The 15,479-nt window shown below is 35.5% G+C and overlaps 1 protein-coding gene across 10 annotated transcripts in view; it reads left to right on the top strand.

The window, feature by feature from the left end:
• The window catches only part of MIER1 (MIER1 transcriptional regulator), a 61,870-nt gene that overhangs the window by 39,675 nt on the left and 6,716 nt on the right, over positions 1 to 15,479 (top strand). For all 10 annotated transcript variants that reach the window (XM_054533373.2, XM_024246340.3, XM_024246368.3 and 7 more), the window contains 4 exons: positions 5,399 to 5,550; positions 6,254 to 6,335; positions 7,471 to 7,565; positions 11,159 to 11,286. In XM_054533373.2, coding sequence (XP_054389348.2) covers positions 5,399 to 5,550; positions 6,254 to 6,335; positions 7,471 to 7,565; positions 11,159 to 11,286 — 457 coding nt within the window. The remainder of the gene's footprint in view (positions 1 to 5,398; positions 5,551 to 6,253; positions 6,336 to 7,470; positions 7,566 to 11,158; positions 11,287 to 15,479) is intronic.

Below are 15,479 nucleotides of genomic sequence, written 5' to 3'. Positions count from 1 at the left end.
AGTATTTATATTATAAATTTTTATTATAGTTGAAAATAGTTTTATTGCAGTATACTTTGTTTTTTAATATGTTTGTATTGTATATCAACAGTGAATAATGATCACATTCTCTTATTTATGCTTAGTTTTAATTTTTAATTTTTGTGGGTACATAGTAGGTGTATATAGTTAGGGGGTACATGAGATGTCTTGATACACGCATGCAATGTGTAACAACCACATCATGGCAAATGGTGTATGCATCCTCTCAAGCATTTATCTTTTGTGTTACAAACAATTCAGTTATACTCTTTTAGTTCTTTAAAAATGTACAATTAAGTTATTGATTATGGTCACCCTGTTGTGCTGTCAACTATTAGGGGTTACTCATTCTGTTTTTTTGTACCCATTAACCATCCCTACCTCTCTCTTACTCCTTTCCCGGACTGACCTTCCCAGCCTCTAGTAGCCATCCTTCTGCTGTATCTCCATGGGTTCAGTTGTTTTGATTTTTAGAACCCACACATAATTGAGAACATGGGATATTTGTCTTTTCCGTGCCTGACTTTTTGCTTAACATAATGACCTTCAGTTCCATCCATGTTATTGCAAATGACTGGATCTCATTCTTTTTTTATGGCACTCCATTGTGTATAAGTACCACATTTTTTTTTTTTATATATACTTTAAGTTCTAGGGTACATGTGCACAACATGCAGGTTTGTTACCTATGTGTACATGTGCCGTGTTGGTGTGCTGCACCCATTAACTTATCATGTACATTAGGTATATCTCCTAATGCTATCCCTCGCCCTTCTCCTCACCCCATGACAGGCCCCGGTGTGTGATGTTCCCTTTCCAGTGTCCAAGTGTTCTAATAGTTCCCACCTATGAGTGAGAACATGCGGTGTTTGGTTTTTTGTCCTTGTGATAGTTTGCTGAGAATGATGGTTTCCAGCTTCATCCATATCCCTACAAAGGACATAAACTCCTCCTTTTTGATGGCTGCGTAGTATTCCATGGTGTATATGTGCCACATTTTCTTAATCCAGTCTATCATTGATGGACATTTGGGTTGGTTCCAAGTCTTTGCTATTGTGAATAGCGCCACGGTAAACATACGTGTGCATGTATCTTTATAGCAGCATAATTTATAATCCTTTGGGTATATGCCCAATAATGGGATGGCTGGGTCAAATGGTATTTCTAGTTCTAGATCCTTGAGGAATCGCCACACTGTCTTCCACAATGGTTGAACTAGTTTACAGTCCCACCAACAGTGTAAAAGTGTTCCTATTTCTCCACATCCTCTCCAGCACCTGTTGTTTCCTGACTTTTTAATGATCGCCATTCTAACTGGTGTGAGATGGTATCTCATTGTAGTTTTGATGCATTCATCTGTTGATGGACACTTTTTTTGCCATCTGTATGTATTCTTCTGAGAAACGTCTCTTCAGATCTTTTGCCCATTTTTAAATCAGATTATTAGACTTTTTTTCAATAGAGTTGTTTGAGCTCCTTATATATTCTAGTTATTAGTGCCTTCTAAGATGGGTAGTTTGCAAATATTTTCTCCCATTCTGTAGGTTGTCTCTTTGTTGATTGTTTCCTTTGCTGTGCAAAAGCTTGTTAACTTAATGTGATCCTATTTGTCTATTTTTGCTTTGGTTGCCTGTGCTTGTGGGGTATTATTCAGGAAGTCTTTGCCCTCAGTCCAGTGTCCTGCAGAATTTCCCCAGTATTTTATTGTAGTAGTTTCATAGTTTGAGGTCTTAGATGTAAGTATTTAATCTATTTTGGTTTTTGTATGTGACAAGAGATAGCGGTCTAGTTCCATTCTTCTGCATATGGATATCCAGTTTCCCAGCACCATTTATTGAAGAGACTGTCTTTTCCCAGTGTACATTCTTGGCATCTTTGTCAAAAATGAGTTCACTGTAGGTATGTGACTTGTATCTGGGTCCTGTGTTCTGTTCTGTATGTCTTATTTTTATGCCAGTACATGCTGTTTTAGTTACTGTAGCTCTGTAGTATAATTTGATGTCAGGTAATGTGATTCCTCCAGTTTTGTTCTTTCTGCTTAGGATAGCTTTGGCTATTCTGAGTCTTTTGTGGTTCCATATAAATTTTAGGAACTTTTTTTCTATTTCTGTGAAGAATGTCATTGGTAATTTGATAATGATTTCATTGAATCTGTAGATTGCTTTTGGTAGTATGGACATTTTAACAACACTGATTCTTTGAATCCATGAATGTGGAATATCATTCCATTTTTTTTTTTTTTTTTTGGTGACCTCTTTAATTTCTTTTGTCAATATTTTATAGTTGTCATTATGGAGATCTTTTACTTCTTTGGTTAATTTCTAGGTATTTGATTTTATTGTGGCTATTTTAAATGGGATTAGTCTTTTGATTTCCTTTTCAGAATGTTGACTTGGTGGCATATAGAAATGCTACTGATTTTTGTATGTTGATTTTGTATCCTGCAACTTTACTGAATTTGTCAGTTCTAATAGTTTTGTGTGGAGTCTTTAGGTTTTTCCAAATACAAGATCATGTCATCACTAAACAGGGATAATTTGACTTCTTCCTTTCTAATTTGGATTGCCTTTATATCTTTCTGTTGTCTAATTGTTCTGATTTTTTCATGGTTTAAATTCTAACTTAATATTTTCCATTTTAACATGATTTTAGAAGTAATTATACATGTGTAATTTTTTTCAGGGATGAGTGATTTATGAAGCTTTCTCATTTTGAGAATTTAAGTATATTTGTTTGTGTAAGGAGGATCAGACTAAACTTAGCAGAATGAGATTGCTTTGGAGGGATTACTGTGGTAAAGGGGCACTCCTCAGCTTTGTAGTTACAGAAATTCAAACTTCTGTCAGGATACCCAGAATTTGTCTCCTCTTAGGATACCCTATACCACAAACCAAATTCATGAAACTATTAGGTAAACTATGCTGTTAGAAATAAAACCTGTCAAAGGGACAGTGCTGATTAGTACATTCTTATGGAAAACATTTCACAGGATATTTTTCATCAGTTTTGTGAGCACAGACTTTTTGTTTTAAGTGCCACAAAACTAAGATATCCTGATATCTTTATTGTAGGGATTACTTAATGGATAGATCAGAATTCTCCTTTTCATTGATACATGGAAACCTCCTTACCTAGTATCTTGGAGAGACATTGACAAATTTTTTCTCTCTGCCATCAACTTTTTTTATTAGGCGCCATGCAGATTATATATTCTTCATTGGTTAGCACTCCTAATTCTCAAACAGTTAAATAAACATGATTCGTTAGTTATCATAACATTCCAGGCATGCTCCTTTGGACTTGTATCTGTTTTGGTTACAAAATCTCCTGAGCTACCCTTAACTTTTTCCTGAATTCATGTAAGTTATCATTTATACTAACCACAGTGTATTTTAACCTTTTGTTTACTCATCTTTGTAGACTTACTGGTAAGTAGGTCGATCCTTGCCTCATAGGCACTTAGTAAACGTTTGGTGCCTAAGTGAATAGGTGGGTGAATTATTTCCGAATTAGGGTTTCCTTGTATGGCCTTGTCTACCCCAAAGATCGCAAGAATATAAGAACTTTAGTCTGCAGAGAACAGAGGCTGAGCAGAGAATAGAAGTCAATAGCAGTATATCCAGATTCATTTTATCATGGTAGTTTTATTGTATTTATAATTTAGGATATAACTAGGATTGTACCAGCAGATTAGAAAAGGAATGATGTTTATTAAGGAAAATTTTCTAAATATTTTCCTTTGGGCTGTACTTTAAACAAAAGTATCTATTTTGGGAAACAAGGAAAGATAGAAGAAGGTTTTGAAGTGTGTGTGGGTGAGGGGACAAGGTAATTCGTGTGAAAATAATATGGCTGGGCGCAGTGGCTCACGCCTGTAATCCCAGCACTTTGGGAGGCCGAGGTGGGTGGATCACGGGGTCAGGATCGAGAACCATCCTGGCTAACACGGTGAAACTCTGTCTACTAAAAAATACAAAAAATTAGCCAGGTATGGTGGCACATGCCTGTAGTCCCAGCTACTCTGGAGGCTGAGGCAGGAGAATTGCTTGAACCTGGGAGGCGGAGGTTGCAGTGAACCGAGATCGCACCACTGCACTCCAGCCTGGGCAACAGAGCGAGACTTCGTCTCAAAAAAAAAAAAATTCATTGCCTGGTATGTAGGATATGCTTAATTAGCTGTTAATTTCTTTTCATAATGAAAGAAACTTTGACGCTATTAGTTATTCTTTGTCTCTTATAATCTTTCTCAGGCTGGCTCCTTCCTGTCATTTACATGTTTGCCTCATCTTTGAAAACAAACAAACCAAAACAACATAAAAACTTTCTTCAACTCTACTCTCTAGCTACTCCCCTATCTCCACCATCATAACTAAACTTTTCAAGAGTCTTATTTCTTCACATTCCATTTATTCTTCAATCTTATCCAATGTGGCTTCTGTTTCCATCTCTCTATAGAAAGTTCTCACAACATTCACCTCCTTGTTAGTAAAGCTGGCATAACCTTTTTCAATTTTCATCCTCATCACTCAACAGAATTTAACCAGTCTTTGAAGCTATTCTTTGAAACACTCTCTTCCCTTAGCATCTGTGATGTTACATTCTTGGTATTTCTTCTGTTTGTGACTTTTGAATTTTATCCATGTTTTCTTCTTATCATTTAGAATTCCACAGGCTTTGTCTTAGGTCATCCTCCTTTCATTACTTTTTGAGTTTTAATTAGATTTAGGCTTTCATCTTCTTATAATGGAAATTATGATGAAACTTAAATACCTTTAAAAAAGTAATGACTTGTTTTTGTGAAAGTGATTTATATACATTATACAACTCAAGCATCACAGAAAACATAAAGAAAGTAAAATTTACCTCAAATCCCACCACCAGGAATTAAGCAGTGTTAACATTTGGTGAGCATTCTTCTAGACATTTTTTCAAAAATAATAGTTACAGTTACAATTACAGGATTTTAATATGTGCCAGAATGATTGTAAAGTGCTTTAAATCCTTAAAACTGTGTGGTAGAGTTATTGTTACCTCCTTTCACAGATGAGACAGAAGGGAAATAATTTGCCCAAGGTCATCATACATGTAGTAACTAGTAGAGACGGTATTCAAACCAAGAGAGCTTGGAATTTGGTAAACTCAAGATAAAGTCAGACTGGATCTGCAGGGGGCATAAAGTGGTACCTCCTCTCTGTTTAAATTGTTTAATTCACTTAAACTATAGTTGTTGCCCAAGAATGAAGTCAGGCAAGTAGTAGAACCACACTGTACCTCAGTTCTCAACATTTGGCTCTGAGTTGTTTATTTAGTAATATGTTTTAACACAAACTCTATCAGTTTTTAGAAATTTGTTTAACATTGTCTTTTACTAATTTAGTATATGAAAATGATGATCAGCTCCTGTGGGACCCTGAGTACTTACCAGAAGATAAAGTGATTATATTTCTTAAAGATGCGTCTAGAAGAACAGGTGATGAGAAGGGTGTAGAAGCAATTCCTGAAGGATCTCACATAAAAGACAATGAACAGGTCTGTGAATAAGAAACAACTGTTAGAACTTTGCCATACACATTTATACATGTAAATGCTGTCACTTGCATTGTTGTTATTCTGTCCACCAAACTTTGTATAACATTATTGACAGGGAATCTGAGGTTATAATCCCTGTAAGATACCCGTTGTTAGCACAGTGACTTCATTGGTGTGAAACTCAAAAACGAAACAAAAACCTGATGTTTTATTTTGCCTGTATATACTTTTCATTAGGCTTTTTAAAATTCCTTTGGCTATCCCTAAGAATCTGTGTATATCAAGTTGGAGTTCTCACCTCGGATTATGTTATGTACATGGTAACACCAGTGCCTACCATGAACCTATCTTTTTTACCTTTTTAATCATTGTTTTTTTCTGATTTGTTTAAAATTATAGGAATCTCAAGCCACAAAGAAGGGATTTTCATTGATATAAAATGAATTCTTTTTAGTTCCTAGGATACTATGGCCACCAAGTTTTTACATATCCTACTTTGTACATATTTAAAGGTAGTTGATTTATCAGGATCGAATTCATATTTGTTTTTCTTTGGAGTTCTCTATATATAACATTCACTAAAGTTATTTGCCCTCAAAAAGGTTGAAAACACTGGATTTTTGAAAAACCTTTACTCTTAAGAAATTGTAGCATTGAACTGTTTATAGTCCTTGTCACATATTCAAGCCTTTTATTTTTCTAGGCTTTATATGAATTGGTTAAATGCAATTTTGATACAGAAGAAGCATTGAGAAGATTAAGATTTAATGTAAAAGCAGCTAGAGGTAAGTATAGTTTTTATTCATTTTCATGATTTGGCAGAAATTTTAAAATTAAGCTTTTCAGTTTACCTAGGTATAGCCTAAACTTAATAATACTGATTTTTCTGAGTTTGATAAATATTTACAAAATACCAAGTATTACACAAGTCATTATGGGGAGTGGGATTAAGATTGTCCCTTACTTCTTTGTTGGAAAATACAATCATGTAAGTAAAAATGTAAAAATTTATACTGCCTTATGCATTCAAGGCATATTTATAAATATTTTCTTATTTGATCTTGATAATTGCCTTATGAACTAGGTAGTATGACAGATAATACCTTTACTTAAAGGTAAAAATTGATGAGCCTCAGATCCTCTGAACTAAAGTAACTTGGCGAAAGCAAACATAATTCATCAGTAATGAAGCCATGACTAAAATTCGGATTTTTCTTTTTTATACTATATCTGGCTCCTACCCCCCTTCACTAAGAGTACTACATATATATATATTTATTTATTTATTTAAGTAACGAATGAGAGATATTTATTTAACAAAAATTTGAGTGCCTTCTGAGTTCTGAGGATGTAACTATAAACAAAGTCCCTTCCCCTTGCGGTGCTTAGAGCTTAGGTAGGGAAACTGGAAAATAGCTGATGAATTCTTCAAGGAAAATTAGAGGGTGCTATTGAAACCTGTAGTAATGGGACTTAACGTATTTGCGGAGAGGGTAGTGCTTTTAGGGAAAGCATTCAGAATGAAGTAATATTTTTGTTGGGATGCAAAAGAATTATCTCAGTGAAAGGGGATGAGGCAGGAAATAATTCTAAGCAAAGGAGAGACACCATGCACAAAGTCTGAAGTAAGAAAGAACATGGCAAATTTAAGGAATTGAAAGGTGGCTAAGATAGTTTGATCAGTAAGAATTAAGAAGAAAGTGGCACAAGTTGAAGCTGGAGAGGTAGGGACCAAATCATTCAAAATCTTATTAAATAAGGAATTGTTGTCACTTTATCTTTTGCAACAATTAGTAATGGAGCTCAGGAGTAAAATGCTTCCCTCATTTTTACCAGAAGGTTAAGTTTTCATTTGTAGTTTTGTTATATGCAATATTTGGGGGAATATTGCTTAACAGTTTGTTCCTCCCATCTTGTCAGAGGAATTATCTGTTTGGACAGAGGAAGAGTGTAGAAATTTTGAACAAGGGCTGAAGGCCTATGGAAAGGATTTTCATTTGATTCAGGCTAATAAAGTAAGTAATGATAATCTCTTTTTTGCAAAAAGAAATTTAGTTGAACAACTCAAATGGTCATGTATCTTAATTTGTTATATTGTCTAGTGTTAAAGGTTTCATAATTAATATGACAATATTTTGGTATTTAGTGAGTAATTATAGTAAGGCTGCCTATACTTCCTAACCTATAATTACCTGTTGGTGACTGTTTTCAGTGCATCATATTGCAGGTGTTTAAGAATTGTACTCATTTACAAGCATGTTAATCAACTTCTAGTTGGGGTGTGTATGTGCAATGCAATTCTTTATAGCTGTTTTCCACAGTCTGTGACTATTTTATGGAGGGCCTTTGAAGTAATTTGGAAACTTTGAAGCACTTTCAACATGACATTATTTGCAGTTAAAATATTTATTACATTTGCTTAAGTCCTGAGTGGTCTAAAATCAAATACTTAATATTTAACTTAGTTTTAGTCAACATTTAATTTTCTAGAAGCTTCTGTGTCGATAAATCAGCTTTATATTCTTATAGTTATAGTTTGAGGATTTTATTTAACATAATCATTTCTCATTTCATGTTGATAATATCAGTCATGTAATTTATACTCCAAATAACTTTATACTTCCTTACAGATTTGTTTGGGGGCTTAATTCTTATAACTGAAATTAGGTACGATTTTTAATAGTAACTATATAATTATATAGAATAGAAAAATATGTTGTTTCCATGAGCAACACATTAGGACAACAGATTAGGACAGGCAGAATTAAAGTCTTGGAGATTAAATGTAGGAAATTAATTCCTAGGCTTATGATTATCACATTATTTTTAGTTAGTAGAAATGACAAGGGTATTGGTTTATGTAATTCCTTAAAGATAGCTTCTAAGTTTTGTGTCGTAGCTTGTCCAGGACCTTGTTGAAAGTACCTGGGCTTATGTCTGAGGCTCTGAATAGTCTTCTACCACATCTCTCTTTTTATACATTTGGATGTGATTGGATTGTATCCAGTTGATTTTTTTTGACACATATTTAGTATTTTTTGTTATTAATAAAATATTTACAAATCCTGTGGGTTCATTTCTTAAATTTTGTCATGCATTAACTAGTTTATTCTTGTTTTTGTTTTTTTTTTTTAAGCGGTAACTGGGCAGTGAAGAGCCCCACTCCCAATTAGTTCATTCTTAATTATTTTGTTGAATGTTGGCAGTTTACCACAGATAACACTAATAGAGAAATGTTTAGTTTTAGCATTTAGGATAACTTAGAAGACAATGTAATTAGTTTCAAAAATGTATACCCCTAATATTGTGTTCATATCATCTGATAACCTCAAATATAGTTAACATTCAAGAAAAGGAGTGCATTATGTGACTGGCCGTGTATGTTTTTGATTAAAAAAGAAAAAAGTTCATTGTTTCATGGTTGAAAGGGACAACATTTTTGGATGAGGTTTTGTTGTTGTTGTTTTTTAGCACTTCTGCTTGAATTAAAACACTCTTAACCAAACCACGCTGAATTACCTAAGGAAGGGACCCCTGGAATGATAGCTGATGTAACAAGCAGCAGCAACAACCCAGACCAATATGATTTTTTTAAAGGAGTTGAGAAATTATAGGTGACTTGAAACTTAGAGCCAAGTAACATAAGTATTAAAAGTATAACCTTGATTTCTCATAAATATTTGGGACAGTGGCATTTAAATGTTACAAGGTAGAAGTCAGCTGACCTCTACATAATACACTAAATTACTCTAGTGCACAAAAAGACAACAGTAATTCTTTAAAAGGGAGAAGAGTACTCTAATGAGAATATCGAGTTTGTTTTTATATCTGGAATTAAAGTTCAGATCTTAATCATAAGTTCTATTTTGAGGGCTTTTGTTGAAGATTTTTCATAATCTTAACTTTGCATGCCCCAAAATGACTTTATCTTTTTGCTTTGAGTAAAGTACAGTTGACTTAGTTCGAATCTATCTAGAAATAAGATCCTAGAGGAGACAAAAAAGAGCTTGAGAGGATGATTTTTTTAAAGTCCTGATTGCTGTCAGTCTCAGAGCAATATGGATCAGAGCTGTAAAGTGCAAACGGGAAGAAAGCAAAATATATGTTGGGTAAGGGAGGGTATCATCAACATTTGTCCTTTAGGTGCAATCAGTGCTACAGAATATTTACTTCAAGAGCAGAAATTTATGGGATAAAGAAGTATATTGCATCCAGAACACATATAGACACTGGATTTCTTTTTAAATTGTCAGTATTGCCGGTGCAGTGGCTCATGCCTGTTATCTCAGTACTTTGGGAGGTTGAGGCAGGCAGATTGCTTGAGCCCGAGAGTTCAAGAACAGCCTAGGCAACATGGCAAAACCCCATCTCTACAAAAAATAGAAAAATTACCTGAGTTTGGTGGCATGCACCTGTGGTCCCAGTTATTGAGGGGGCTGAGGCAGGAGGATTGCTTGAGCCTGGGAGGGCAAGGCTGCAGTTAGCGGTTTGGTGCCACTGTACTCCAGCCTGGGCAACAGGGCATGACTCTATCTCAAAAAAAAAAAAAAAAGAAAAAAAAAAGGAAAAAAGTTAACAGTATTTTATTTATATACATCAGCCCTAAATCCTCAGTATTTTATGTAGATACATCAACCCTACCATCAGTTCTCTCGGCTAAGTAACAAAAAGGGATTCTGTCAGCATCATTTAATTCCGTAGGCATTTAACATTATGTGAGAGGAGCCATTCAGTTGCAAAAATAGGTACAGCACAGTAAGCCGCAAGAGTAACTTAGTAAACAAAGCATTAGCATTATTATGATACTTTTAACTCACAGTGGCATCTTCCCAGACTTTCTAGAGAGTAAATTAACTGAGTCTGGATTGCTGTTGGGACTAGTAAGAGGATCTTTCAAAAGGGAATTTAAAGATACACCCCCTAGGTACTCGTACTCTGTGAGTAAAAGTATTAGCAAACTGTTTATAACATTTATTTTAACCTGAATGCCACTTCCAGGCCTTTTTTTTTTTTTTTTTGTGAGACTGAGTCTCATTCTGTCACCCAGGCAGGAGTGCAGAGGTGTGATCTCAGCTTAATGCAGCCTCTGCCCCCACCCCCACCCCCTGCTGGGGTTCAAGTGTTCTCCTGCCTCAGCCTCCCGAGTAGCTGGGATTACAGGCGCCTGCCACCATGCCCGGCTAATTTTTGTATTTTTAGTAGAGATGGGGTTTCACCATCTTGGCCTGGCTGGTCTTGAACTCCTGACCTCGTGATCCACCCCCCTCAGCCTCCCAAAGTGCTGGGATTACAGGCATGAGCCACCATGCCTGGCCAACTTCCAAGCATTTTTAATACAGGAATATATTTTTCTAGTAAATTAGGATGATGGTAGCATTTTAAAAAGCACAGTGCTGTATACCTGAAGACCTGTTGCCAATATATTATTTCTCTTAATAGACGTTTAGAAAGAATAGCTTTCAACATAGCTGCTACAGTGTTGTATGTTATATATAGGATTATATTTCAGTTAAGGACTAGCCAAATTTATTTTCAAACTTCAGATGTTTATCATGAAGTAACTTTGTTAAAAAGTAGATTCTTAAAAACAGGCATTTGTTTCTTATAGGTCCGAACAAGGTCAGTTGGTGAATGTGTAGCATTCTATTACATGTGGAAAAAATCTGAACGTTATGATTTCTTTGCTCAGCAAACACGATTTGGAAAAAAGAAATATAATCTTCATCCTGGTGTAACGTGAGTTAATTTTTTCCTTAAGAGCTATATATACATTTTTGCTAAGCTTTTCTAGATTTTTCTTGAGTTAATTATTATTTTGATAATCTTGCTTTTATATACTTGATCTTAACCAGAAGGCCAAGAGTGATATAATCTTGCTTTTATAATATCCATTAAACTTTACCATCTATTATATCTTCACAAATAAGGCATTTAGACTTTTCAGTGTCTTATGAAATATTGTAAACTACAGTTCATATTATGAGACAAGCATATCATTAAAGCAAGATTTAGAATGTATATTTTTAATACACCATTGAGAAGAAATGGATCAGAACAGCTGTGAAAGCATGTTTTTCTTAAATTCAGTTCCATTCAGTATAAGCACATACAGTTTTAATCTTTTTTTTTTTTTTTTTGAGATGTGGTCTCAAATCTGTTGCCCAGGCTGGAATGCAGTGGTGCAATCTTGGCTCCCTGCAGCCTCCATCTCCCGGCTTCCAGCGATTCTCCTGCCTCAGCCTCCCGAGTAGCTGGGATTACAGGTGCCTGCCATGACGCCTGGCTAATTTTTTGAATTTTTATTAGAGACCGGGTTTCACTGTGTCGACCAGGCTGGTCTTGAACTCCTGACCTCAAATGATCCACCTGCCTCGGCCTCCTGAAGTGCTGGGATTACAGGAGTGAGCCACTGTACCTGGCATACAGTGTTTTTATAGAGGAAAAAAACATGTATATGGTGACTTTCCTTTTCCTAGCTTTCCTGAATCTTTCCTCTAACAAGTAATATTTAAGAATTAGTAATGTAACTCTAGCATAGTCCCAGTGACACAGATATGGGTTGTTGTATCCATTCTTTATGTAAAATGTCTGATATGCCTAATTTATTCCCATATTAAGAGAATTTATTGTCTTCACCTCATTCAGTCTAGCTTTGGAGTGAAACATTTCACTACCACTGGCAATTTGTTACTTAAATAGAAAGAGTATTGAACCCGTGTCTTTCATGAATTGCTTTAAAATGATGATTAATTGTTATGGTGGAATTAACTTTACAGTACTATCCTTAATTATTCCCTAATGTTTACAGAATAAAAAAATAATGCAAAGCTGTGACTTTGTCATTGTACTCCAGTAAAGATGTTCTTAAAGCGACCAAATAATTACCTTCGAAAGATGTGCTTGGGCCAGGTGTGGTGGCTCACTCCTGTAATCCTAGCACTTTGGGAGGCTGAGGCGGGTGGATCATAAGGTCAGGAGTTCAAGACCAGCCTGACAAACATGGTGAAAACCCATATCTACTAAAAATACAAAAATTAGCCAATGTGGTGGTGCATGCCTATAGTCTCAGCTACTCGGGAGACTGAGGCAGAAGAATTGCTTGAACCCAGGAGGCGGAGGTTGCAGTGAGCCGAGATCAAACCACTGCACTCTAGCCTGGGCAACAAAGCTAAACTCCGTCTCCAAAAAAAAAAAAAAAAAAGATGTGCTTGTATATTTATTTGATCTTGCTCTTCAGACTCCTAAACTGCACTGTTTCTTGGTCAAGTTCATTTATAGGTGTCTCTGCTGGTCACTTCCTTAGAAGGTCAAATGCTCTAAAGCCCACAGTAAAATAATCCGAATAAATGGGTATGATTCACCCTTGGAAATCATGGGACAGTGGAGTGTGTACATCATCCCCCATTATTCAAAGCTGGTGACTGCTAAAGTAGAATTTCATAAATACCAGTATTGCAAATTTTATCTAATTGCTTAATTTAACGTTAAATTTATAGTTAATTTTTTTTCCATTGGTAGTATTCAAGCATAATAATACAGAATTAGATATAGCATCTAGTCTGCAGATATATCTTAAAATAGTCATGATTTTCAAGCTGTTATGTAGGGAAAAGCAATAGTAACATCTTTTATTTTTTTCAACCATTTCAGAAATAATGTTCACACGTGAGCTACATTCAGTCTGTAATCATCAGCAGTAACAAGATAAGAATGGCCATGCTGGGTCAGACCCATGGTTCATCCAGTTTTCTCTTTCAGAAAGCATCACCAAAGTGTGGGCTGGCTTAGTTGGTCCTCTGTGATGTCAAGCTCAACAGGTTAGGTAGGGATGCGCCACCAAATGTTCTAATTTCTCTATTGATCTCCCCGTAGCTTCTGAAAACTTTTTGAAGATACTTTTATCTGTAACTTTGATGACTCTTAAGGTTAAATATTCTGTAGGTAGAGTGGCCACAGTTAAAAGTAAACAATATCTTAATAGTGGTCACCTGGTATAATGGTATGACGTGAACTAATGTGTTTTTTCCCTTAGGCAGGAATACCATGGTTTTGTAGGCTTCCGTTGTAGCCCTACTGGGTTGTTTTTTTTAATAAAGTTTATTTAAGTGAAAGAATCATACTTTTTTACTGAGACTCTTCCCTTCTGGCTGTGTTATGTCTTCTGTAAGAAGCAGTGACCAAACAGTACATTTCTTTCCAGATGGGGATAAATTTTTCTGATTTGCTTCCATTACCATCTCTTTCTGTTAATAGCTGCACTTTAAGTGACTTCATAAAACATTAAGCTAATGTGTTTAGAGAGAAATTTGAGTGAATTTTCTCATCCTCCTTTTTAGGTCAAAATCCATAATTCAGAGCACATTATTCTGAAAGTCATTTGTTCACCAGAATGAAACACATTTTCCCCTTTTCTGCCTACAAACAGCCTTTGAAAGATTCTGCTACACATTGTCCCTATTTACTACCTGGAAGAACTGGGAGCCTTATTGGAGATTTCATTGTAAAATATTCAGCTTTCCAAATAATTTTTCCAAAAACTAAAAATTAACTCAGGATAACTTTGGTTACCTGAGTGCTGCTCCAGCTTTCTGGATGGTTTGTCTGATTCTGCCCTTTCCTGAACATTCTGGATGCTATTAATCTTTAGGAAATAATGATAATTATTATCCTTTCACAGAATTATGACTGTATCCAGAAATTAAAAATAATTTTGATATCAACTCTTGTTTCCTTTGCCTTGGCTTTTTTTTTTTTTTTTTAAGATGGAGTCTCAACCTGTTGCCCAGGCTGCTGGAGTACAGTGGCGCAATCTCAGCTCACTGCAACCTCCACCTCCCGGGTTGAAGTGATTCTACTGCCGCCGCCTCCCGAGTAGCTGGGATTACAGGCATGCGCCACCACACCCGACTAATTTTGTATTTTTATTAGAGACAGGGTTTCTCCACGTTGGTCAGGCTGGTCTCAAACTCCCAACCTCAGGTGATCCGCCTGCCTTGGCCTCCCAAAGTGCTGGGTTGACAGGTGTGAGCCACCACACCCGGCCTTCTTTGGCTTTTAACTTCCTTCATATTATCCATTCCCACTATAACATATTTATTTCCAACAATTCCTCATCATGTGTCTTCTATTAGCCTTAGCACCTGAAGTCCCTTTGGGACTCAACCACACTTACTTCTGTGTGCTTCAAATTTGTTATGTAATTTTTCTATAATTATGATGAGTAGCATAAAGCTGAAGAAGTCTTCAAGACTATCTAATTTAATTCTATATAGATTTATAGGTATTCAAGGCCATCTAATTGAATTCCTTTCATTTACAGATGAGGAAAATAAGGCATAGAATGTAAATTGAGTAGGTCATGGTCACATACATTTCTGTGATATGTATTAGTTTTATACCTCAGACTATTAGAAGTTTCTTGAAGTCAGGTGTCACATCTCTATATTTGTTAAATCCCTATAACCTAGGAGACAATGATGACCATATAGGTTGAGATAACTACAATTAATAGCATATTATAGACTATTAACACAGACTTTCAGAAAATTCCTCAGAGCTTCCACTGTTTCCTTCTTATTTACTCTGCTCACAAAATTCTAAGAGATTTGTCTTAATATTTCTATCATACTTATGCTGAAGGAATTTTAAGATACATAACACAATTAAAATTTTATTGAGTTTCTTTCTGTTCTGTGCCTTGCACAACTTAGGTACCAGTGGTGCAGGTATAAACAAAATAGACTAAAAATTCCTGTCCTTGGGGAATTCTAGTGCAGTATCTAGTATCAGCAAACTTCTTCTGTAACAGGTAGAGAATAAATATTTTATGCTCTGTAGTAAGAAAGGACTTAATCACACTACTCAGTTCTGCAGCTGTTGCAGGAAAGCAGTCATAGACACTATGTAAACAAATGTGTGTGGCTAGGTTC

Source organism: Pongo abelii, chromosome 1, assembly GCF_028885655.2.
Source record: "Pongo abelii isolate AG06213 chromosome 1, NHGRI_mPonAbe1-v2.0_pri, whole genome shotgun sequence".
Classification (NCBI taxonomy): domain Eukaryota; kingdom Metazoa; phylum Chordata; class Mammalia; order Primates; family Hominidae; genus Pongo; species Pongo abelii.
Note: the sequence above shows the minus strand (reverse complement) of the source record. Positions and strands in the feature narration are given on the sequence as shown.